This window comes from Bolinopsis microptera, chromosome 5 (assembly GCF_026151205.1).
Source record: "Bolinopsis microptera isolate Bmic1 chromosome 5, MBARI_Bmic_1.0, whole genome shotgun sequence".
Lineage (NCBI taxonomy): Eukaryota > Metazoa > Ctenophora > Tentaculata > Lobata > Bolinopsidae > Bolinopsis > Bolinopsis microptera.
The window spans coordinates 21,846,089-21,872,487 of NC_087076.1; the positions used below are offsets into that span (position 1 = coordinate 21,846,089).

Sequence of the window (26,399 nt, forward strand, 5' to 3'; positions counted from 1 at the left end):
TTGGTGAGATTCGAAGCGCCACAAACATTTCACAAAGAACCAAAAATTTCAATTGACGTCAGGGTTTGCAGGGGATTTTTTGGAAGCCTGTGGCGTTCAAAGACGAGCTCAAGAAAATTGAAAAATAGGTATTCGGGCAGACTGACTTTTTGATAGCCGTTTTTTAGACCAGATGGACATGTTTACCAGTGCTATATTTGCATCTGTTAGATTCACGCTAGCCATACATCCCCCTCACAGTGAACCTGTGATTCTGCTCTTACTTGACCGTTTAGGAAAGTAATGTGGACCTCCCACCAACTTAACCTCGTTACCAATATAACCACCAGAGCGTTGACAAAGCAAACAAACAAGTTTCCTGCACCAGTTTACATCACCTCCATACCCTTAGCAGCTGTTAACTGAGAACTACAGACCCTGTAATGAGGCTCACTAAGGCACGTTCTACCGGACTTCCTATCGTGCAATAATAAACAACTCCCCCCTCTCTCTCTCTCTCTCCCTCTCTCTCCCTCTCTCTCCCTCTCTCTCTCTCTGGACGTTGTTGGCATCGTGTCGCACAACTCTGTCATGTTACCTTGTTGTTTCTTCAAGCTGTTGCAGCTGTTAGCGTGCTTGCTGCTGCTTGCTTACCAGCGCTCCAGCCTTATCACAATGGCTTTATAGAGAGATTGTACTCAGTTTATGAGAACTATCAAGTGCTCATTATTCTCCCTCGTACTCGTGTCAGTTTAGCAGTTTAAATTTATACTTCTACATCATCTACTTTTGTAGCGGCTGCTTTTTAGTGTTAGTTAGTTTCGCAGCAAGTATTTTTAGTGTTAGTTAGTTTCGCAGCAAGTATTTTTAGTGTTCGTTAGTTTCGCAGCAAGTATTATTTCATTCTCGCCGTATTAACGTACAGTTTAACAAAACACTTTGTTCACAGTGTCAATCTTTTGTAGGCAGAGTATATGTTTTAGAGAACAGCCCACACAGTGGCAGAGACGAACTGCTCTTATAAGAAGACGAAGTTAGAGTATAAAATATGGCTATCAGCTCCCCCACAGACAAATCCAGCTTACAGGTTACTACAAATGTAATTTACAATTACTGTAATTTACAATTACTGTAATTTGCATGAGAAGTTGAAAGTATGCCGAGTACTCTGTACACAACTGTAGGGTTTCCTCATCCCTAATTACTATGCAATGCGTCCTACTTTTGCTAGTAATTGTTTGTCCTGCTGAGATACAGCAGTTTCACACGCTTTTCGTCAAAAAGTAAGCTTGTAACTGTATACTTGTTATGTTACGTGGTAATGTTACAAAGTAACTACGTGGTGATGTTATAAAGTTGTAAACTATAATAATACAGGTAATACGGATAAACCCCTCCAAGCAACTCCCCACTAAAGATGCTGATGCCCTCAAGCTCTTCATCGGTCAGATTCCTAAACACTTTGACGAGAGTGAGATAAGGCCCATATTTGATAAGTACGGGGAGATATATGAGATTGTTATCTTGAAAGATAGGGCTACGGGCGTGAGTAGAGGTTAGTAATCTCGTTATCACATATTGTTGCATATCTTATTAACAAAACTCAGTTGAGGAATAATTAAACGGAATAATGCTAGCCCAACTAAGCATGACCAAACGAAAGTATGCATAGTCCTACTGAACCGAACTTTTCATGAGTGCAAATTAAGCTAGTTAATGAAATCCTCAAAATCTATAGAGCCAGAGGCACTCTGGATAGAATCTAAATAATATATTTAGTGGTAAATGTGTCGTTGATTTGTGAAATTTTTGCATGTCGATAGAGAATCCGGAGAAGGGAAAATAAATTAACACATTTAAAAAAGTTCGGCCGTATTTTTCCGATCCTTAACCTAGCTCGAACCGAAACAGTAAAAAAGGACATAACCTTGAACAGAGCCGAAATCGTCATCGTTCCCTGAGATGAATCACCATTTCAATCATCTGATCAAAATGAACAATCATCAAACATCATCCTGATCCTGCTCCGTACACATCTTAACACTTTGTCTAACTTACATTTCACTTTATCTCCACTCAACATAATTTCACCCAACATTTTATTACTTTTTGACGCACACCACCAGCCACGTACAATTAACACAGTACATTAATTCCAATGAGTAGGTTACACTGGCTGCAACAGACTACAGCTATACACCACCGATACTACACGCTCACTCTCCACTCTCCACTCTCCAGCTCTAATATCATTTGTTACTGTTTTTCCTTCACCTCTTTACATGTTCTCGTGTGTGTGTGTTGTTCACCTTGATAGGCTTCACTAGTTTCACTTCATTGGAAGCACTTGGTTGGTTAATAGAATGAGGGAAGCAGGAAGTGGGGGTAAGAAGTTAAGCTGTTCACAGTTCTGTGTCGGATTAACTTACTATGTTTCTAACACCATGATAATGTGATAATTACTTTATAATTATGTGATAATTACTTGTATCTGTGATTATTTAGTTTTGTAAGAGAGTAGAGTTATTGGTGGGTAGAATAATTGGTGGGTGTGTGACTGTTTAGTGTTTATTGGTAGGTTGACTGTGGGGAGGTGGCATGTTTAATGAGCTAATTTCCTGATTTGCTGATGAGAGTTGATGTGGAAGAGTTGTTGTACTGTGGTAGTGTACGTGAAGCAGCTTGGACGGGTAATCTGGTTAAAAGTGGAATCCGTCAGATTTGTTCGTGTATTCCTTTCAGTTTGTAGCCAGTGCAGAGATAAGTGAATAATATTTGATCCAGCTAAGGCGAGACTAAATCAATGGTCTACAACGGATTTTAGCAGGCCCTTATTTGGAATCTATACTCATTTGAGCCCGCATTGGTGCAGCGAGTCACCTTAATTGATTCCCAGAACAACCAGTTACATGAATAAATTATCAGAAATTATAATGAACGTCTGGGTGGTATTATGTATAACTCTTGACATGAACTCGATTAAGCAGCTATTCTCGTACCAATCACAATGTAAATATATCCTCCCAATTAGAAAGATAATCCACGTTCTCCCTGAATATTATAGCCGTTTTACACCTCGAATTAATGTGTATTTTTACATCTCCACATTTGACAAATTTTCACATGCTCGGTGTATCCCGGACACAGAAGGAAACCAGTCACGTGATTGTGGCCAAGCTCTCTGATTGGCTGATCTCTAAGTCACGTGATCCTGGTGCTGGTCTCTGATTGGCAGGTTGCCAAGTCCCGTGACCACGCCCAGGGGAAGGTTGTTTGTTTGTGTAGGGCATGTTTCCGCCGGGTGTATGTTTATGTTAAGAGGAGTAAGATTTAGAAACATGTGTCGTGCACGTACAGCGGATCCTCAAGTTTCTTCAATCACACCGGGATTATTTACCATAATAAGAACCATGACTCTAGGCTTTATTTGAACAGGAATATCATTGAGCGTGAACTATGAACTTGAAATGAGAGGCTCAAGCTAATGCGATATTGTGAATTGTGAATTTGTCGGGAAATTTTGCAACGGTACATACGTCACCTAACATGCATTCGATATTCAGCTTGATGGATAGTGTTTATTTTGTAGCACAGGCAAATAAATCACGTTCATACTGACCACTGACCTATCCTAATAACTTGGGAACTTATAAAACCCGCTCACTCCATTAGCCAAGATAGAAGAACTCGTCGGAAAGAGCGAGATAGAAGTGTAGAATTAAACCCTATACAAATTTGGAACTTTATGGAACTTTATGGAACTTATTGTGAACTCAAGGAACAGAAGATCTGGGTGTTCTAAAAAGAAGCTACCCGCTAGTATGGACAGCCGGTCTTTCTTTGCTGGTCTTCTCTGTTGAGCGGCTGCTAAATTAGAAACATTACAATTACAACATTCTCCCACCATTCTTACAAACTCCTCCAACAAGAATGTGTTATGTGACTTTTCTCTGTGAGCGATAGGCCTAACTCTTCTCATGACCAAATCTTGGTTCTCCCAAGTTTGACATGCCATAAAACCGTACATTGCGCAAGTCTAACATTGTCATGTGGATTTTATTATGTAAAGGATGTCATAATGAGAGTTAATGGTAATGTCTGCTTAGTGTTTAGATGTCAGATTGCTTGTCCACAGTTGTTAGCAAAAATTCAAAATGAGATTTGATGCTTATTATGTGAACGATTAAAAGACGGCATATCTAGAAGAGTAAGAAGTACGCGGTTTGGCGATGCGGATATTTTAGTTTTTGACCGACTAGACTGTGATAAAGGATAAAACAAAGGCCCTACTAAAAGTTATTGTTTAGAAATAATCTTCTTACAAATAAAATATAAAGGTCTCATGTTCAGATCGTTAGTCCAACGAGAATCATTACCTAAGTTTAAGTTATCAATAATCATGAAGGAGATATCTGCCTCTATCTAAAGTTTCCAGTCTCTATCTAAATACTTGATTTTCAAGTCTCCGGCCTCTACTTTAAGTTTTCACATTTAGGTCTCCATTCCAAGTTTGCAGTTTCAAACTGTAACGTGTTATACACCATTCCTCCTCCTCCTCGCGTGTGTACATGCTATGTAAAGTGCAGGCTTGCTTATCCTGACCACTCCAATACACTTTTAACTTTTCGTTTTACACTCCCCTGCTTGACTTCGTGACTCACAATTGCAGTGGTGTGGTTGGTGGAGCGTGGACACGTGACCACCTGCTTGATGGTCATTGGTCAGCCTCGTCCCTTGTTTGCTTGTCAACTCCGCTTCATTCAAAACAATTGATGCGTTCACTTTTCCTGAGGATGCAGTAATAGTCATAACGGATAACAACTGGAACGGTGTGTGGTTTTAATACAGTAAACTAGTGGGCTGGAACAGGGAATAGTCGCACAGGCAATAGTCGCATTTAGTCGCATGCTTCACAAGTTGAGATCCACTTTGTGGAATTGTGGTGTGGCGTTATCTTGCTGCCAGCACAAACTCAGGGGAGAACAGTTTATTTAAACTCAAAGACACGCGTTTCCAATTAATGGCGAGTGTTAATCCCCGTATACATCATTATTTTGGACGGAAATTGAGTTTAAGTTATTTGCACTGTTTATACCACCTAGTGGGTACTAGCTGATCACACTGGAGCACTGGATAGCACAGATGAACCTGTCCACCTATAAATAAATAAATATCTACCAGTAGGATTAAGAAGTAGGATTAACCAGTAATCACGTGACTCTATTTCTATAAATCACGTGACTCTATTTCTATCTCCCGATTGGATGAGTGCTCGTAGTGACCAATTCAGTCAGCTGTACGGAGTAGCGCTACTGGACATGTGAGATAGTCGGAAGTATGCCCTGGCTGTTTACTCTTCCTGTCACAGATACATCACACCCTGGAAATGCTGGGCTCTCTGGAGCCCCCCATTGGAGGAGATACCCCACGTGACCTAGGATTAGCCGCCCACGTGTGCTGTCTAACAAATCATGTCCAGATTATCAGTCATTACGTGAGCTCCTGACAATGCGCACTGGGTACCTGCTGCAAGCACTGTAATTAGGGGCCTTCTGAGTGGTTGGTTACTGCCCACGTGTCAGCTTTACAGAGCCCTGATTGGTTAATTACACCTCACCTGACCAGGGAAAGGCACTTTGATTGGGCGAGGGTGGTGTGATTGTCAAGTACTTGGCTGCTAATAGATTATCATTACACGGCCGATCTGGGCGACACACATGTAAATTCCCTAAACACATCCGTTAGCTTGTAGCGGCCCCCCGGGACCAGATGTCCCAATATAAGGTTCTATATATATAATATAAGGTTCTGTTACAATTAAATAACATTAGCTAGTAGTCACCTGCACTGCGACACTCTCCTCTCCTGAATAAACACCGCACATTATTTGTGCAAACAGTGGTACCATTAAATATGATGCACCGAAACACCTTGTTTAGGGAATTTAAAAGTATGCAAATCTTCTTAAATCTTCGTCGAAATTGTAGAGTCAATGAGCCGACAGCATGCTTACAAAATACATAATAGGAAACTATTTTAAGTTCGCCTTAAATTGCACTCGCTAATATCTTCGGAAAACCTTCAGAAAGTAGAAAAAATAAATATCACCTTGAAAATGACACGTGAGTACTAATTGGTAATTTGGCTAATTAATTTCCATTAAACATGGTTATAAAAGTGTAGATGCAATGTGTCATGAAAACAGTGAAATAAATGTACTCAGAACAACGGAGCTGATGGTTCCCAAAAATAAAAATGTACAAATTTCCATGTTGTAAGCCTCCGAGGCAGAAGCTGTTTATAATTCACCCTTTTTAATTCGTGAACGTAATTGCTGAAAATCCACAATTAAAGATAATACATTTTTCTTAATCTCACTCCGAGGAAGATTTGAAAAAAACCTTCCATGTTACTCCGTTCTAAATAACATGAGTAAACATTCTCAACTACAAACTTGCCCAACTCACCCAAGATTAATAATCATGATTATGACTAATATTACTATAATTATGACTAATATTACTATAATTATTCCAATGACATAGTCCCTAGGAGTATTAAACTGTCAATAATTATGTCTCTTTGCCATATTGATTATTTAGTTCATTACATGAGTATGACACGTTACAACGTGACTTGTATAATTGACCAGTAACATATTTACTCGACGCTGATCAGAAAACTCCCCAAATTTGGAAAATTAGATAATAATTATCTTTTATTATTGATAACCACTTAACTAATTCTGATTATTCCAGGATGCGCATTTTGCACGTACTGCCGGCGGGAATCTGCCCTCAACGCACAGCGAGATCTCCACGAAAAGAAGATTTTACCAGGCGTAAGTAGCTCAATTAATTAATAATCAATTGTAAGAAGTTATTATTTTACCAGGCGTAAGTAGCTCAATTAATTAATTATCAATTGTAAGAAGTTCGATTAATTCCGCAAGGCTTTATCTGCAATCGTATTGTACCACAGAGGTCTCTAGAAACTGTCCGAGGAATGCTGGGGTTGTGAGCAACTGTTCTGTACAGATTGTAACATAGGTACCATCACCCATCCCTGTAATTAATTAAGAAAAGGCCTGGCAGTAAGATAAATTAATCAAGTTCATAATTGTGTGATATTTGATAACATTTGTGCAAGTCATAAGCTAGGTCTTATCTCATTGAGATGCACATTGAGGTTTTTTATAATTTGAAATCAAATAGAAATGTTGCTTTCTTTGCTGAGTGAAAAATGGGCAAGGAGACTTGCCCATATTAATTGCCTGCAGTTTTGGTTTTTGCGTTTGATTAAGTTCCCAGTTTTGCCATTAGGAGTCAGCTATCTGAGTTCCATCGTATGTAGTCTTTAATCCAGCGTATGGTGATTTTGTTTTCATTATTCGTAAATTGTGTCACGTTTGAAGTTGCGGCATTTGGCAGTCAACAAGTAAATTCGTTTTTTCCTATCGTTTTTTCAAGTGACCTTGAGGCCGAAGAATCATAGTCCTGGGTATCTGGTGATGTTTGTATCACAGTGACAGTGAGTCAGTGACAGCTCTTCAAACTTACTTACTTCATAGCTAAGACTAACAACTTGCCACTTGGCATGTTAATAGTCGGAGAGAACATTGTATTATTGTTGTGTAAAGGAGTAAATGAGAAAGGCAGCAGCGAGCATTTTATTTGTAACCAGTCTGTGATTAATGATTACTGACTCTTGGAACTTTTAAGGATTTATCTTATAATAACTTATACGTTATAACTGCATATTTGCTTACACTATTCTTTTCAATGCCATGCTTTTCCTGCATAAATCAATTTAGGAAGGAATTCTAAACGAAAATTGCGAAATTCAGCCATGCATGGAACACATAAAAGTATCATCCTAAATTTGTACAAAATAATTAGAAAAATTTTAACAATTTCAACCGGGGAATGTCACATAAAGTCTGAAACTTTTAGCTGTAAATCGCACGCAGTTGACGATTCGGCGACAGGTGTCGCCTTGGATTTGCTGTTACACAAATTACTTGAAGTAAGGAGGTCTGTTTATCACGAAATAAATTCTTGTTAATATTTCAATATTATTCATTATTTTTCAACATTTTTAATCACCTTCAATTTTGTTCATAATTATGGTTAAAATGAACGAATAAAAATGCACCAGAAATTATTTAAATTGGCATTATTTTGATTTATAACGGTGATCAGAACACTGCACAGCCCAACGCTTTTTCAAACATTTCTAAATATTGGTGACAGTTAACTGCTCTCTCGTAAGTTCACATTTCACGCAGCATAATGTGCACTGTGCACGTTACTTTGGTGCAGTGAAAAGTAAAGGGGCGTGTAGAGGAATAAGTCACATGTACAATCAGTCTGAGTTACAAGTAGTACTGTGTGTAGAGAGAGAGAGAGAGTGTGGACACACATTCGCACTGATTTGTAACTTGTGGACAATATTTATACTTGAAGGGAATGTAAGTGAGTCACTGATTTGTAACTTGTGGACAATATTTATACTTGAAGGGAATGTAAGTGAGTCACTGATTTGTAACTTGTGGACAATATTTACACTTGAAGGGAATGTAAGTGAGGCACTGATTTGTAACTTGTGGACAATATTTATACTTGAAGGGAATGTAAGTGAGTCACTGATTTGTAACTTGTGGACAATATTTATACTTGAAGGGAATGTAAGTGAGTCACTGATTTGTAACTTGTGGACAATATTTATACTTGAAGGGAATGTAAGTGAGTCACTGATTTGTAACTTGTGGACAATATTTATACTTGAAGGGAATGTAAGTGAGTCACAGATTTGTAACTTGTGGACAATATTTATACTTGAAGGGAATGTAAGTGAGTCACTGATTTGTAACTTGTGGACAATATTTATACTTGAAGGGAATGTAAGTGAGTCACTGATTTGTAACTTGTGGACAATATTTATACTTGAAGGGAATGTAAGTGAGTCACTGATTTGTAACTTGTGGACAATATTTATACTTGAAGGGAATGTAAGTGAGTCACTGATTTGTAACTTGTGGACAATATTTATACTTGAAGGGAATGTAAGTGAGTCACTGATTTGTAACTTGTGGACAATATTTATACTTGAAGGGAATGTAAGTGAGTCACTGATTTGTAACTTGTGGACAATATTTATACTTGAAGGGAATGTAAGTGAGTCACTGATTTGTAACTTGTGGACAATATTTATACTTGAAGGGAATGTAAGTGAGTCACTGATTTGTAACTTGTGGACAATATTTATACTTGAAGGGAATGTAAGTGAGTCACTGATTTGTAACTTGTGGACAATATTTATACTTGAAGGGAATGTAAGTGAGTCATGTGCAACTCACCAAGGGTTCATTTTTATTTTATATTTTTAATGAATAAAATACGGTAAATACTCTTAACACAGTTCCGCTGTTAGTTTCAAGACGAGGTATCTGTTGGGAACTTGTGACCTGGCTCCGAAAATCCCCTGAAGCGACCAATTAAGTTATTAGCGGTTAAGTGTAAATCAGACCTCGGTATTTGTACATCACTTAACGGCTTGCACCTCAATTTTGACATAATTAAAGGCCAAATCGATTTCAGGTGTCTCCTCAAATTCTGAATAATTTCACCAATAATAACAATTCGAGAGCTCTTGGCACTTATACTAATTTGAAATAGCATTTTTATCGACCTCACAAACTTGATTTAATAGCACACAGTTTGTGTGAACTGTGATAGCCTACCCCTAATCCTAGCTGAGCTAATAGTTGTGCTAATGTGTGAACTGTTTGATGTCTCCCTGACTCTCTACTCAGGTAGTCTGTATTACCACAGCTACTAGACACTTTACCTCCCTTACATGGACGTCTATCACATACCTTATTTGTTCGGCCTTTATTTGGCCAGAAAGAAGTCTGTCCAGCCCCTACTATGGCCAAAGGAGCCAAATTTGGACACATTAGAACCGTTCAAATTAGGACCGATAAGGCACTATTTGTCACCCTATGCTTTAGCAGACTGTATTCTAGCGGACACTGATGAATTCATTATACTTGGCAATATCTATTCTCAAGACGCATCACCAGATGTAAATAATGTTTCCTTCCTAACGACCTACTTACATTTTCTGCTGCTCTTATTTTCATATCCTACTGATCACATTTTGAGGGCGCTAAATTTAATAAACGTATCATAATTACTGAGTCTCATTGTTACTCATCAGATTCTGAATCTCTGAGTTCTCAAGAAACTACAATTAACATCCTTTGTACCTTAAATCATACCTCAAATTGGGTGAAAATATATTAGCAATTCCAGCCGAAAGTGAATTTCACAAATTTATTACACCTGTATTATGCAGTACGCACCTTAGACCTGGATAATACCCGCTCTTCAGTCTAGGACAAACAGGGCGGGACGACTACTGATTTCGGGCACTTGTCCATCCTAATAAGTTATTAAATAAACGAAGTACATGGTATTATACCCTTCCGTATGTGATTGGGCCAGTGTGCACTTATACCCAATTATTTCCATCCCCGTTTACACGCTGTATCAAGTATGACGGTGGACTAGAGAAGCAAAAACCTCCCATTTTCCTCAGATTTCAACCCTCGTTTTACTCCACAGAGACTGTATCCTAACCATACTCTGGTGTTATCTTTTATCACATGATATTTTATAACCGAGGGGGGGGGGGGGGGGGGGGGAGATGGGGGGGGGGGGGGTCTAACCTAGTTAGCAGGTTCCGTCGGGAGGCGATGCACACACATACATTGTAAATTAGATGTTTCCTGAGGGCACATGTGATCTACAACTGTGTGTACAAATGTGTCCCTATTAACCTGGGAGTGACAACCCAACTGTCTGTAATATCCCTGTAGTAATATCAGGTGTACCTGGCATGTGCTTCAGAACAGCTACCACGTGCTTAAAACTAGTATACACTTGTCATGAAGTGTGCTGGAACTGGGAGTGATGTTTTCAGACTGAGGTTGGAATTGAAGTTGAAGAAGATTAAGGTATTCATTTTGATTACAGACACACACTTTAAACATGTATAATGTATATTGTATATATACACATTACACATGTATATTGGACGTGTAAGTATGTATTATGTACAATCTACACTGAGCTCCTCAGCTCCCCTGGATTTCATACAAATCATTAGCCCCTTATTGTTGAAATATTAATAGCTCTCTGCCCCTAATCGTCATCATCTCTTGGCTGTGACGCCTGACATATCCCGGCATACTGGTATAGCGGCCTGGCGGCTTTCTTATGTCTTAGAAAGTCGCACCATATACACATCATCAGTAAAGAAAGTCATTGGTTCTAGTGAATGAAGTTCAGTGCCGCAACTTAGTGTTATGAATTATGATTATAATCAAGGAGGGACTGGGGTGGGGTCCCTGTTCGAAGGGGGCTAACGGGCGTGGCCCCTACCTCCACCCCTACCTCCACCCCTACCTCCACCCCTACCTCCACCCCTACCTCCACCCCTACCTCCACCCCTACCTCCACCCCTACCTCCACCTCTACCTCCACCCCTACCTCCACCCCTACCTCCACCCCTACCTCCACCCCTACCTCCACCCCTACCTCCACCCCTACCTCCACCTCTACCTCCACTCCTACCTCCACCCCTACCTCCACTCCTACCTTCACCCCTACCTCCACCCCTACCTCCACCCCTACCTCCACCCCTACCTCCACCCCTACCTCCACCCCTACCTCCACCCCTACCTCCACCCCTACCTCCACCCCTACCTCCACCCCTACCTCCACCCCTACCTCCACCCTTACCTCCACCCCTACCTCCACCCCTACCTCCACCCCTACCTCCACCCCTACCTCCACCCCTACCTCCACCCCTACCTCCACCCCTACCTCCACCCCTACCTCCACCCCTACCTCCACCCCTACCTCCACCCCTACCTCCACCCTACCTCCACCCCTACCTCCACCCTACCTCCACCCCTACCTCCACCCCTACCTCCACCCTACCTCCACCCCTACCTCCACCCCTACCTCCACCCCTACCTCCACCCCTACCTCCACCCCTACCTCCACCCCTACCTCCACCCCTACCTCCACCCCTACCTCCACCCCTACCTCCACCCCTACCTCCACCCCTACCTCCACCCCTACCTCCACCCCTACCTCCACCCCTACCTCCACCCCTACCTCCACCCCTACCTCCACCCCTACCTCCACCCCTACCTCCACCCCTACCTCCACCCCTACCTCCACCCCTACCTCCACCCCTACCTCCACCCCTACCTCCACCCCTACCTCCACCCCTACCTCCACCCCTACCTCCACCCCTACCTCCACCCCTACCTCCACCCCTACCTCCACCCCTACCTCCACCCCTACCTCCACCCCTACCTCCACCCCTACCTCCACCCCTACCTCCACCCCTACCTCCACCCTACCTCCACCCTTACCTCCACCCCTACCCAGACATCTTATTAGCATTTTAGGTAAGTAGGATGTACTTCAAGTGAAAAAACTAAACGATTTTAACCTTGTGGTTCAAACTGAATAGCATTGTCTGGAGGCACGACCACAAGGTATTTAGAAGAAATCAACTGATTATCGAACAGTTGTCCGCAGATACCACATAAACTTGAGCCCGAGAAAGTTGATCTCAATTCCACGGAATGATTGTGGGATGCGGTATGAGACAATACCGTCCATCGTAATCAATAGTTGTGTGGTCACTGCATTAAAGGTGGTCTCTATAGAGAGTCTCTAATCCCTTTAGTTTGAGTACCAGGTCTGAAGTATGACGCGAGTAACAAAAGCGTAAGACCCAGGAGAGGTTTGGCAAGCACAACGTAAGAAACCAGAATAGTTATTCGTAAGAAGGGGACCTGAAACTCTGAAAGGGAACTGAACAAGATCCGTGAACGTGATCGAATCATCAGAGTACATACCCACTACTATATTCAATACTATATTCAATACTGATGTCCCATCGAGAGAGAAAGTTGACGAACCAACCTCCAATCACATGAACCCCCCAACATCATGTGACCTGGTCCAGCCAATGAGCGAGCGAGTTGAGTGCTTCTCACCAATGAGGGACCCGCAAGAGTTGGCTTCGCGTCGTAATCAGATTACACGAATTATTTTCCCTACAGTAATGGAGCCGTGATATGTGAACTATGAAAAGTAAACAGCGAATTTGAGTTCCTCCTGACCCCCTTTTGACATGTAGCAGGCCTCAGCTTGTTGCATTTTCTTTGAGCGTTGTCATTTTGTTTGTCTTTTAAATATTCCCCTGGTTTCGGTCATGCCTGCTGTGCGACGAGCCAAGGTGAGGAGCGTGTGCTAATACTTTTCTCTTGACATTGTATACACATTGTGGGGTGGTTTGGAGTTTCCAAATTTGCCGTTTGGTCATTCCTGTTATCGCCTTATTTGGCCTTTTATCACTTAGCATTGCTAAGTTAGCTAAGTTAGCATTGTAGTGGAATGATACCGGCTGAAATTACGGGCACGTGAGTAAGCAGCAGAAGGGCTCGGTCAACTTATTAACCTTACTATAGTCATGCCAGGTCTGAGGATATCTTAATAGCATAAGTTAAAACATTGTATATAATGTTTACCATTTTACAAATGTCAGCTGTTGGCTGTCAATGTGACACATTATTAAGCACATAGTCGCTGTTGTTAGGTTCGTGTTCGGTGTTACTGTTTGTTCTTTCGTTTGAGATTCGACTGGGAGGAGGAGATCGTGGGGCTGTGTACCAGGAACTCTGCTTGCTTGGAATCTTAGAATGTACATTTCTCCCGTATTTACGTTGTAGTATTAGCATGTTGTAGTGAGTTATGGCAGCTTGTAGGGGTTTGGGGCTCTGTTATTCATATTGCATATTCGTGTAGTTAGGAGCAGAGGTTTATCAATTTACATAATGTCAGTGGTCACATGCAAGAAGTAGACCCCATATATTGTGTCTGGAGGGTTGATTGCGGAGGGTTACAACTAGAGAGATATCAGCTGTTTATTTCTGTTCTGTCCAAGCAGCGTGTGTGTTGCCTGTTTTCTGTTGAGTGTTACTCGTCTTGTTTACGACTCAGAGCCTCTAATTATTGATTATCAGGTCACGAGACACGTCAATCTCATCTCAACTCCTCATTGGCTAATCGTCATCATGTGACTCCGATCCTGAGTACTGATTGGTTGAAATCCGGCTTAGCACCGTGCAATGATGTCAGAGGACAGGCAATCTGATTTTCATTTGTCAGAGTTGCCATTCTGAGATATGCCGGGACCGATTGATTAGATCTTGTTAGTGAGACTTGTTGGGCTGGAACTACATTAGACATCACTTACTGCTAATATTTAGACTCCAATCGACATATGTACATGAAATGGATATCGATTTTAGGATTATTTGCCGGCTACCAGAAATGTCATTAAATACCAGGCAATCTGCCAACTAAAAACCGAACTCCTGCTGATGTCTCCAAAACTTAAATACCAAACTATCGGAGATCTACCACCAAACCCGATGAAGCCCGATGTAATTCTATATTTATTGATGTACACTGTACTGATGCTACCTCGTTGTGCCACCTAGAGGACTCTATGTGTCCTAATGTGTCCTAACATGTCGTGACGTACCCTTCTAGATCTGCATCCTAATTCAAGTGATTTCGTGTTTATTCGGGAATCAATTATTTCTTTACTTGATAATTATTTGTCCTCGAGATTATGAATTTTATTATAATCACATAGCATGGCATGATACGAATGATTATTTGGAATTAAATTTTACTGATTATCATGATTTTATGGAGCATAATTGAGGATTAAATTCCGAGTGGAATGATTAACAAGTCCTAATGTTTACCTTTTCAGATGCATTTCCCATTACAAGTGAAGCCAGCAGATAGCGAAACCAGACCAGGTACAGCACAATTTTTAACTGTTTCATTGTCTCAATGTCAAACTGAAAATGCTAGTGTCACACTGTCAAAACGAAAATGCAAGTGCCCGTGCAATGTTAACGGCATGAAATGTAAGACGCGATTGTAAATTTGTAGTGCCCCAACCATTCGCATTATCCACTGCAGTGATTTGTGCGGCGCGCGTCCTTTTATTTGGACGCGCATCATATTCAGTCGTTTGGTGGTCCGCACGCCGCACAGTCGATTGTAGCTCTAAAATGTAAAAGAAGCTAAATAAAATTCACGGCCAAGTGAGAGCTTGTCGAACATCATGCAAATCTTCTGAAAATCTTATGGAAATAAAAGAAAATCAAGATTCAAATTGCCAGCCTAAGAAACGAATGTACATAGGCTCATTTTATTTTAAACTAATTAATTAACTTTAATTATTCAATGTGATATGGATGTGGTTAATTGGTTTTTATTTATAGTAATGATTGATGATAACCACATGTAGTCTCGGGGCTCATCTTCTATAAATGCTATGTCCTTGAATTGGTCTTTACTTAGTCGGCCGCATAGGTTGCGGCGGATGTTTGTAAATGTTTGTATCATATCTTTAATTTTTCTTATTTTACATGATGCCACTATAATGTATTAGTATTCGTGCCATCACCACACTATCGCTTTGAACTTTGACTGTAGCTGTCTGACTTCTGCAGTGTAGATGGTTTCCGAGCTACACATACTTTTAGAATATACAATCGTTGATTTTGTCTTCTAGAACCTTCTCAGAGGGCGAGCAATTGCACGTGCATGCGCGTCTGGCGTCAGTGGGACACTTTCGATACATTTATTCAAGTAAATTTGTAGTTTTGGTTCGATTCGACCGTGACCTTGTCACTTGCAGCCTTCATAGATTACATTAAAACCTTAAAATGACTTAACAGCCGTTAAAGAGTCGTTCACATATTATCACTTTTTGGCCAATTTATAACCTAATAAGGATATGTATTGTTTCCGTCAATTAACTTTTGACTCCTATCTTTGGTAATGCTTTCCATCTCTGGCGTCATCTTCTTTTATTTGCACTTCAAACTTCTAAGTTAATATTGTCTCTAATTCGTCTGTTAATGAGTTCGTTAATAAGGTTAAGTTTCGGGCCATGAGGTACTGGTACACCGAGCTCAAATTGGTTTTGGTTTTGAGATGTGAGTAATGGTGTCATCACTTTTATATTCTCACCACAGCCCGAATGGGTTTTTGGACATGACACTGTACTCTTAAGATTGAAGTTCTGTTTTTGTCAACCAACTTTTCTATCTTCGGCAACCCATTATTCTCTTTTATCTTCATTTATCTGTACTTCAATTAATCGATCTCAATTCTTAATATCCGGCTCTGACAGCAGCTCATTTCTAGCTCTTCTCAATGCAGTGTTCTGCATCATTGGTAACTAGGTGGTAACTAGGGTTCTGCATCTTGCAGTGCGCAGTGGACCATGTTAGTTGTTGATCAGTGATGTGTGTGACATGTCCGATGAGGTTTAAACAGGTGCTGCATAATTTATACAGGATAATTTGTAGAGTAATCTGTCCTTCAATCTAAAGTGGCGTCAGGGTGTCTGGTTTCTGCAGCTTATTTTCAGTTAAGTTAAGCTTATTTGTCCTTCCGTTCACTTTGCCTGTTATACTGCCCACCTTTTTATTTGAACTTAAATTTATATTGTAATCTGGTTGGATCTTAATGTTGTCATTTCTTTATCACCCCTGATATGAATAAGTTCACTCTCTGTCAAAACGATATAGACAGCACTATAAGTACAGACAATATACATACTAGTATTGTAGAAGTACACATCTGCGATCATTACTGACAATTATAGAATTATCAGGAGTGAGCAACAATGGCTACCACCGTTTCATGATATGACTACGAGCTGTAATATTCACTAATATAATATATTAATATAATAATATAACTAACTAGAAACCCGCCGCTAGTCGAAAGCTTTGTTCGAGGAAATTTTAAGCATCAGTTATGTTTTAATTTCTCTTCATCATATAGCCCCAAAACGATACTTTTTACCGCATCAAAAAATTTCAATCACAACCAAAGTTATAAATATATATAGGTATATAGCGTCATGAGGGTAAATGTGAGCTAGTTGTGAAATTCTGTTATTTCAATCGAGAATGACAGTCAATTGAATTATTGCCAGGCAATTATAATGTTTAACTGCGCAAAGTTATTTGCGTAATTAGAAAACAACAATATTTTTGTTGATTGTGTGTGCGCGGCGTCATGTCAGCATTGTGTGTAGCTCTAGCGAATTTAGTATCGAAAAAAAAGTATCGATACTTTTTACTGCATCAAAATATTGCAATCACAAACAAAGTTATAAGAAGTCATAGCGTGAGCGTAAATGTGAGCTAGTTTTGAAATTATGACGTATCATACAGCATAACAACGCGCGTTGTTAATCTGTGGTTGCTCGCGCACGTGCATTTTTATCGTTGCTACGCAACAGCGCAGTAAACCTTTGCTTAAATAACGCCATTATTCTAACGATTATTTAACCTCACTTCCGACGTTAATTATAAAAAATCGAAAGCCTAAATCAAAATTCTAAGAATGCTATAGCCTATTCCTATCCTTTTTCTACAACCCTGCTAAAAATGGCGAGGTTTCAACTCCATTTGCGAGCTGGGTTTGGCATCACCAGAGGGTCATTTTGAGGTCGATTTTCGGTGTTTTTTCTTCTATGTCCCCGTTGCCGGGGAAATTTCGTCAAGTTTAAAATATAATATAGATATATATATAACTTAGTCATCCTTTTGAGGGTTTTTGACTTGTACTGTTGGGCATGAATATACAGCAGAGTTGCCATTTTGTTCAATTTGTACGTGATGTACCTTTGCTGCTAGAGCATAAGATTTCAGGCTAATTCTAAAAAAGGTGTGGAAAGTTTGCTGGCCCATAACTTCTGTTAAAAGTTTGAAGTTTTAACTATGAAATTGGACCTTTGAGCTCTCCAGTCTCCACCCCGAAAATTACCGAGTTAAAAAGGTCCCAACAAGCGTGTTGGGCGTGCTCCGGAATGTTATAGCACAATTCACAGCTTTACTGTTTACTCCTTACAGCTGATAAGGGGTTCGTTATTGTTGTCAAATAATTGGGGTGGGACAACCAGTAACACAGCTTCAGTGGACCAAAGTTATGGGCCGGCAAAGTTTGCATTCTTTTTTGACGAATTTTTATGAATCCTGATTCTCGTTTAATTTTATGCGGGGTGATTTTATGGCACCGTCACACCCATTCTAGCACCCTTTTTAAGAATGTCGGAAGATTTTCGGAGTGAAAGAGCGTGTTTTTTCGACTTTAAGTTTAAGGATAATTCAATAAACCGTAATCCGTATGACCATTGACCAACTTAGATTGCATTTCTTGACTTCTATACTTGAGGTATGTAGAATCTGCGTCAAATAATTAGTATAGACTCCATCCAACTGTAACACAAGTCACGTTTGAGGCTGGTAAGTGCAAGCCAGCATATTTACATATTTGAATATTAGATGGGGTTTTAAACTGATAAGCTGATAAAACGCCGTCAAGATCTCTAGCTTTCTGGACGAACTGGTGTTTAAAATTTAACTTATGGCATTCAAATTAAACATGGTAAAAGCAAATTTGTATAAATCTTCATTTAAAAGTATTGTCCATTTTTAACGAACTTGATGAAAGCCACTTCTGGTATCTTCTCTGAAGAATAATCTTTCCCAAAGAAAGTAGAAAGTCTTATCGAAATTTTAATTGGAAAGTTCTGATTATAGACCAAAAATAAGTCTTAGGCCCGGGCCCCGGTATTGATAACGTTCGCATATTCCTAATATCACATAGCTTCCAGAAAACATTATATATACATTATACACCTTCGGTATGTTGGTGCACACAGCGATATATGGCAGCTTTTCGTCAGAATCGTCAGAATAAATGAGGTCATACAATCTCAAATAAATGCTGCCATCTAATATTGCATAAGCTAATCTATATCCTAATTGAAAATGTATTAAATCTATTGCTAAGTTGTCATAACTATTTTACGTAATGCTGCCTGGGGTGACATCCCTCCAGCTTAACCAAAAAGTGGTCTTGCTGCGTCAATATATTATAGACTATACAGACTACAGCTCAATATATAGACTCTACAGACTACAGCGCTCTATATTGAAGAAAACCTAATTGCTAGCCTCAAGTTTAACCTGCGGATATGATAAGAACCTATTAGTAACACGCTTATTGTTTTCACAAACAACACCAAATTTAAAACATTCCCACTCCGTCTCTCCAACCAAGAACCTTGTAAAATATTTGGATTTTAAAAATAATTCTGTTTAATAAGGACGGCTATGATAAATATATACTACGGTAGGTCAATGTGCACAAGGTATGGCTTTACGCTTGTCAACGCGACCAGGACACTATAATCCCCTGTCTTATTATTCTCTCAGCTACATGTTTATACACCGGCCATTTTCTCTTCTGTCCTCCTTTCCGCCACCGTTATAATGTCATGTTGTCACTAAGTTTTCCCTTGTTGCTTATTACTAAACTTTGGAATTTTTGTTTATTGTTCCGTGTGATGTTGCATTTGCTGTTTACTCTTGAGGCTAGTTACTTTGATAACCGGGCTTGAAATTATTCGGATAATTTTAATTTATATTACTTTTGAAAAGTTTTAGAACGTTTCTTGTTGTCACTTGTCATCCCTAAATGTTGACTCCACGTGCCACCACTCATATAAATGTGTTCATCTCTAATTTAATGTTGCTTTCTTATCATACCATTCTCTTATCTCTTATCCTTCCTTTTTCCGGTGCCACAACAACTGAAGTATCACCGTGTTATATTATTGGAGATAAGTCTGGTGTTATCATAAAATCTCACTTCACACACACCTGTCGGCCCTTATCTACAGGACGGCATTGTACCCCGCCCACCTCTCCACCCTCCCTGAAATCAGTTCTGTGATAACCTCACGACTGGACAGGCTCTTGGCACGTGCTCTGATATGAGTTGCACGTGATCTGATATGAGTTGCACGTGCTACGAGGTGGATATGAGGTGCTGGAATTAGGTGTTACAATCAGGGCAGTGATACATCTTTGATGAAAACCGAGTCTCAGCCAGAGAGAGGTTTAAAAAGTGCGATAATGGGCTGTCTCATAGCTTGATATAGACCTCCGGGGTGAGAGTGGGAATAAGGTTTGTAACGCCCCTCTCCTCCTCCTCCTCCTCCTCCTCATCCTCCTCCTCCTCCTCCTCCTCCTTCTCCTCCTCCTCCTCCTCCTCCTCCTCCTCCTCCTCCTCCTCCTCCTCCTCCTCCTCCTCCTCCTCCTCCTCCTCCTCCTCCTCCTCCTCCTCCTCCTCCTCCTCCTCCTCCTCCTCCTCCTCCTCCTCCTCCTCCTCCCCCTCCTCCTATCCTGTTATCATATCTTCTAACAGGATGCCAACACACCATACTCCTAAGTCCGGTTTCTGATACTGGTAATCCTCACGTGAAATATCCAGATCTCCTACCACATTACTTTCTGGTTGTGATATTTTATCAGCATTTGATCGGTCTGTGGATAAACGTGACGATAAAGATTGTCGTATGAATTATGATCGACACCAACTTTTTAAGATATGATGTTATTCGCATATCAAGCTGATAATTAATTATCTTGGACCTTGATTTCTTAAGATTTTGAGCGGGCCAGCTTTGATTCGGTTAATCGTATGACGTGAGGAGCTGTCAGAATGGGTTATCAGGGGCGGTGATAAGGAGATGTTGTCTTGTGAATCAGATTACACTTCCAGTCACGTGGGTGTGCCCACGTGTTTTGATTGGCCGAAGAAAGTCACGTGGGCGCGTCTCTGGTGTTTGATTGGAGCACGAGGGGTTTAATGTTTTGCCGAAAAACAGATGCATAATTTTGGTGGAAGTTTAATGACGCATTCAATGCCCAATATGGACTGCTCTGAACTTAATATAAATGTTGACCTGACCTTGTATGCACTCCAATTAGTTATCTTTATCAAGAAAAACCAGAACGAGCTGTATTTGAAATCAGTCGTCCACCAGGGGAAGCTAAACATTACATCATCATGTGAAGCCCTGCATTTTTGAGAATAATTTTGGTGCTATCTGATAACCTAATTCTGGCACAACCTCTGCCATACCCCGGCTGGCATACCTCAAGGACTCCCTAATATTATCTTGCTTGGCCTAGAATCCGACCTCCTGGATTGAAAAGATTATCCAAACTCTGAGAGTTTAAATTTCCTTCAACACGAGGACTTGCAACAAACCCGAGAGTAATGATCGCTCTCAGTCTGGCTAATGTTTACAGGGATTCAAACAATGCCTTGCACTAAATTTAGAGAATTCGACTGCAGACTGAGCTCTAAAATTAACCACTTTGCGGGAGTTAGTGTCAATAGATGCTCGTCAGACCACGGACGGCCTTACAAACCCACGTCAACAGGGCTGTTTCCTCCTCCCTCCACCGGCCTGTTTCCTCCTCCTCCTCCCAACAACTATAACCTGGCCAAACCTGGCCTGCTTCAAGCAAACTGCCCTTCTACCCTGAAGGCTCTTCATCCAGTGCCCTCGTGATTGTACTGACTACAATTGTACTCCAGCTCCCCAGATAGGACGCAGCTCTCCCCCCTCTAACCGTGTACTTTACATGATGATCCACTGTAATCTGTACTCTTCAGACTCTCTTTAAACCGTCCTCTCTCGTTCCCGCATCCTCTCCACCAACGCTCACATTACGCTAGATAAACTTGCTGTTGCCATGACTACCCACCAAATTAGAGATAAATTTCCTAGGTAATTAGAGGATGTGAGGCAACCAATGGCTCGAGTGCTGTACTGCGTTGTACTTATTAGCTAAGGGGAGGCTCCTACTACTTCCGTCATCCTCGGAGTAGAATAGTTAAACTAGTCCTAGGCTGGGCAGGCACAGAGAGAGAGATATATATTCCTTTTCCTTTGTCTACTTGCAATCAGTGTCCCGTGTAATCCTGTTCTGTGGAGGTAGTGTTTTATGTGCTGGAATGAAGAGTATCGGGGATCCGGTCCTGGGTTCTCCTATCTTAGGTAGGTCTCTTCTTTTTACCAACACCTAGCCCCCTATCTCTAGTGCGCGAGAGCTGTCCCCCACTCTAGTGCGCGAGAGCTGTCCCCCACTCTAGTGCGCGAGAGCTGTCCCCCACTCTAGTGCGCGAGAGCTGTCCCCCCACTCGAGAAACACAGGAGGTGCTGTGGTCCAGCGCCGCCAGGACCTTTTGTTTTTACTGCTGCGCCAATTGGCGAAATCTGCGCTAGCATTCTTTTTTTGAACTCCGGTGTACTGTTTCTTCTAGACGTTTCCTAAGAAAAATGTCACCTGTTTTGTGTTGCATTGGTGGCTTCTCCTTCAAATTGTTAAATGTTAATGTCTGTCAGACGTCAGTACATGTCATGCACATCCACTTTCAACCGCTTGTATGTATCACTATTCAATAACTCATTTCATCGCATCACAATTAATGATGACATCAACTTATAAGTTATAATAGTCTGAAGTACAATAACTGTTGCATTCAAATTCTATGGTAAAATCAGATCGGTTATGGCTTCCGCTACTTTTATTTATTTATTTATTTTTTCATGGTTATATTTCCTTGAGAAAATTTCATCTGTTCTTAAACTTTTATTGTTTATTCTATCTTTTAAATCATTCACTAATTATCAATCCTGGCGTGTTTACCAAATTCTTCGTGTGTCTTACTTGGTACTACATTTACATCTTGATTCATGTATTACTTAAAACTCGAGAATGTTATCCTAAAATCTGTAAAAGGTTTCATCTGTCGGGCGGTGATGTACTCAGTATTGAGTGTGGCCAAACATTCATAGGCTGTTAAAATTGTAGTGTGTGAGTTAGAATATGTTTACAGTGAAATAACAATTAAACTTTATAATATCTGAAGCACTATTAGAGGTGCCCAGAAAGCTAATAATTAACCAGAAAACCCCCAGATGGCGGATTGGGCCCAGTTGGTAAGTCGAATCTCGCTTAAAAGCACTCTTTTTGGGTTTTATCTGCTATTTTTCCGCTACTCTTGGCCTCTTGTTAGCCGGCCCCTTTGCTACATTATATTTTTTGCAGCATGGAGTTTTTGGAGTCGTGATTGGCCCAATTGCAACCCTAAGATTCAATATTTAAACTGGATTGATATACAATTGAAGACAAGTATCCCTTCTCAATAATAAGCAATAATTCTACTACTTAGCTTTACTACTATTTAGCAGCCTCACATGCTGAAACTTATTATTGATCCAGATGAGAACACCGAATAAACCAATATTTTATACTCGATTAAACCGCTAAAAAGAATATTACATGTTATTAAACCGCTAAAAACTATATTACATGCGAAAACTATATTATATGCGATTTAACCGCTAAAAATTAGGTGTCCGGGGGAGAAGGCCCCGGGAAGGGAGATAGTCTCCGGCCACGGTGTGTGTGGTGAACATGTGGTATGTATGAACTGTGAGGGTCAGCATGTATTGCAACCTCACCAATATCTCTGTGTTACCGTGTCTGATTATCCGAGTGCGACCTTTCTCGCACGCATTATAAATGTGCGGGGAAATGCGGGGAAACCCTTACAGAAGGATATAATGGTTCAAATAATGACGATGATAATACATGTAATCATATGTTTTATGTGTCATTGATTATCTACATGTTTCGAGCTGTCTCCTTCTCAAGTGTCATTGTGTCTCATTTATTATTCCATTAATCTCTGGGACAGAGCATTCCAGTGTAGTTTTAGAGGGGAACCCATATAACACAGCTGGTAGACGAGGAATGAGTCACATAAAACCCTCGGCACAAATCACGTGATCAATTGGAATTCCTTATCGGGGGGAGGGCCGCGTACAAATTAGATTGTGGTGATGTTATATTTATTGGCTCTAGCTTGTCTTACTTGCTCCCGGTTCTGCTAGGAAGCAAGTTAGCTTAACCAATGGGAGAGCAGAGAAATAGATAAGCAAATGTCACGTGCCACGTACTGGTCCCATGCTCTCGCGGCCGCTTGTTATTCGATACAACGTTATCACAAAGAAACTGATAACGGCAGCAACTTTTCGCTTCGTGTTGAAAGTGATTGAGTTATAAGCACACTCGGCCAGCCAGCAAACTATCGATCCGAGATCCAAACAGAGCAATCAGAACGATGTGCACAACAGCCAATCGATTATGAGTAAATTAGGGCTGCCCGGGAGATTTGAATTTGATCCGGGGGGTTGATGGGGCCGCATAAAAACTAGCTGTTAAACAGTAGGACCCAGTGAGCTGCAGTTCGTTTACCAATTACCAATTGCGTTATCAAACAGTAACCATATGAGGGTCTTATGACGGAGTAGAGTAGCCAACCTTGCCACACTATCAGGGGCCACGTGACCAGTTGCCATGGTCACGGGACCCCAGATGCACGTGTCACGTGAGCTAACTGCACGTGTCACGTGACCCACAGGGGTTCTTATGGCCGGATTATCAGAGCGGGGAGTCAGTACCTACGAGTAGCTTCGTGTGTCCCACCACCAACCCCTTCTTTTTCTGTGTTATTTGTTTGTGTTTTTGTTTTTTGTTTTTATGTGTACCGTATCTCCTCTCGATACAAACATGTCGTCCTACCCTTACTACATGCCCAGTTCTTACGGAGGTAATCTTCTTCATCTATTGCCATGGTTACTGGTATTGAGACCATGGTAACTAAAGTATTATAACTATCTTTTTATCGTGACATGTGATCCACACGATAAAGTAAACGTCGGCATGATTTGATCCCAGCATTGATCCTCTTGTTAAATCCTTGTAACTTCTCATATTTGACTGTGTATATATATATATATATTGCAATCACATTTATCTTTTTACGTGTCATAAAATTCACAAAAAGCGGTAAATGAACTTGGAAAATGAACTTGGAAAATTTTGTCCATGAAAATGCGGTAGACTGGACATTATAAAATTATAATGCGTAAACAAACTGGGCAAGGAGTTAACTGACTGGTGGGAATATTTCCCCATAAAGTACACTGTACTTACTCCTTCATAAAGCACACCGTACTTACCTTACGTAGCTGCACTTCCAGCGGTCCCATAAATCCGCCTCTTAATTAACCTTGTATAACATATATCAGCTAAACGATAACGGTATATTGCATTAGCCAGCTCCGGATACATTTCATATTGTACACGGGAGAATAATATACAATCTTGTTAAAATTAAGCTACAAGTGGCAGGCCCGCTTAATATATTATAAAGTTCAGTTGGTAGCTTTATCGAATATAGAGTGGCTTCCTTCTCCACTTTTGCTGGGAATGTTACAGTGAAAGTAGTGCTAATTGCTAATTTTAACTATTTTTATTATACTTTAAAAGTTCCACTTCGAAAGTGTCAAGTTTTGCAATCCTCATTTTTGGTTGTTGTTTCAGAAGAAAGAAAACTGTTTATCGGAATGCTCTCAAAAACAATGAAAGAAGATGAGTTACGAGACATGTTCTTACCCTTTGGCTCTATAGAGGAATTGACGATACTAAGGAATCCGGACGGTACAAGCAAAGGTAAGTGTTAAATTGCTCTTTTCTCTTTTGCGGCAGGTGTTTTTTATTGGGTATGTGTTTCTCATTGACTTTTGTGTGCGTTTTTTACGAATTCTTGCTCTACTTTTTCTTGTTCGAATTTTATTCGAATTGTTGCGTGCACGTTTTTATAATTTCCGCCTGATTTTAAAATTTTCTGACGTCTAACTTATAGACTTCATATTTCTCTGGAATTTTCTCCTCTTCGACTTCAGATAGTATTTACATTTTTTCCCCGTACCCACATAATTTCCCTGCAACTGTCGTTGAACTTTTAGGTACTTTTATAATTTTAAATCTTTTGTGGTTTCGATTAGTCATTCTACACTGAACAGCGTATGCCAATCACCACCTATAGTTTTTACCAGCACAATATCAGAACAGTGGCTCACCTTTAACTTACGTATAGTTCAGTAACTATGCATTTTTTATACCTTTACTTTTAGCATTGCACAAATTGTGTTGCGCCTTGTCGCGGTCAGTTTAGCAAATGTGTTCCGTTAGTTCGCGAGATCGTCAGCCGTGAATCGTGATACGGTATCAGTAGGTGACTGGGTATCACTGAAACCTCCCCGCCTAGACTTCTTTGTAGCTTTATCAAAAGAATTTCATCTGGAAGATTCCTGTTTGATACAGATTCTAATAAGAAGAAGGAGTACAGTAAGTACACAATGAGCCGCGCAATTTCTGGAAATTTGTACCTTGACAGCACACGGCACGCAGTGTTCCGGCCGCACGTCTTAATTTTCCTTATTTTTTTACCGTTTTAAAAAATTCCTTAGATTTGCCTTCCATTGCACACTCCAGTTATCATGATATTTGG

At 40.5% G+C, this 26,399-nt stretch overlaps 1 protein-coding gene across 10 annotated transcripts in view; it reads left to right on the top strand.

The window, feature by feature from the left end:
• The first annotated feature begins 937 nt into the window (after positions 1–937).
• LOC134814808 (CUGBP Elav-like family member 3) overlaps positions 938–26,399 on the top strand; it is a 51,694-nt gene continuing 26,232 nt past the window's right edge. For 2 of the 10 annotated variants that reach the window (XM_063823091.1, XM_063823092.1), the window contains exons 1-2: positions 24,500–24,653; positions 25,430–25,558. In XM_063823091.1, coding sequence (XP_063679161.1) covers positions 24,584–24,653; positions 25,430–25,558 — 199 coding nt within the window. In that variant the 5' untranslated portion in view covers positions 24,500–24,583. Of the gene's footprint in view, positions 1,067–1,356; positions 1,535–6,737; positions 6,821–13,239; positions 13,306–13,724; positions 13,771–14,853; positions 14,903–21,909; positions 22,033–22,956; positions 22,978–24,499; positions 24,654–25,429; positions 25,559–26,399 lie in introns of those variants that run through there. The other 8 variants (XM_063823083.1, XM_063823084.1, XM_063823093.1 and 5 more) reach the window with 8 other exon arrangements.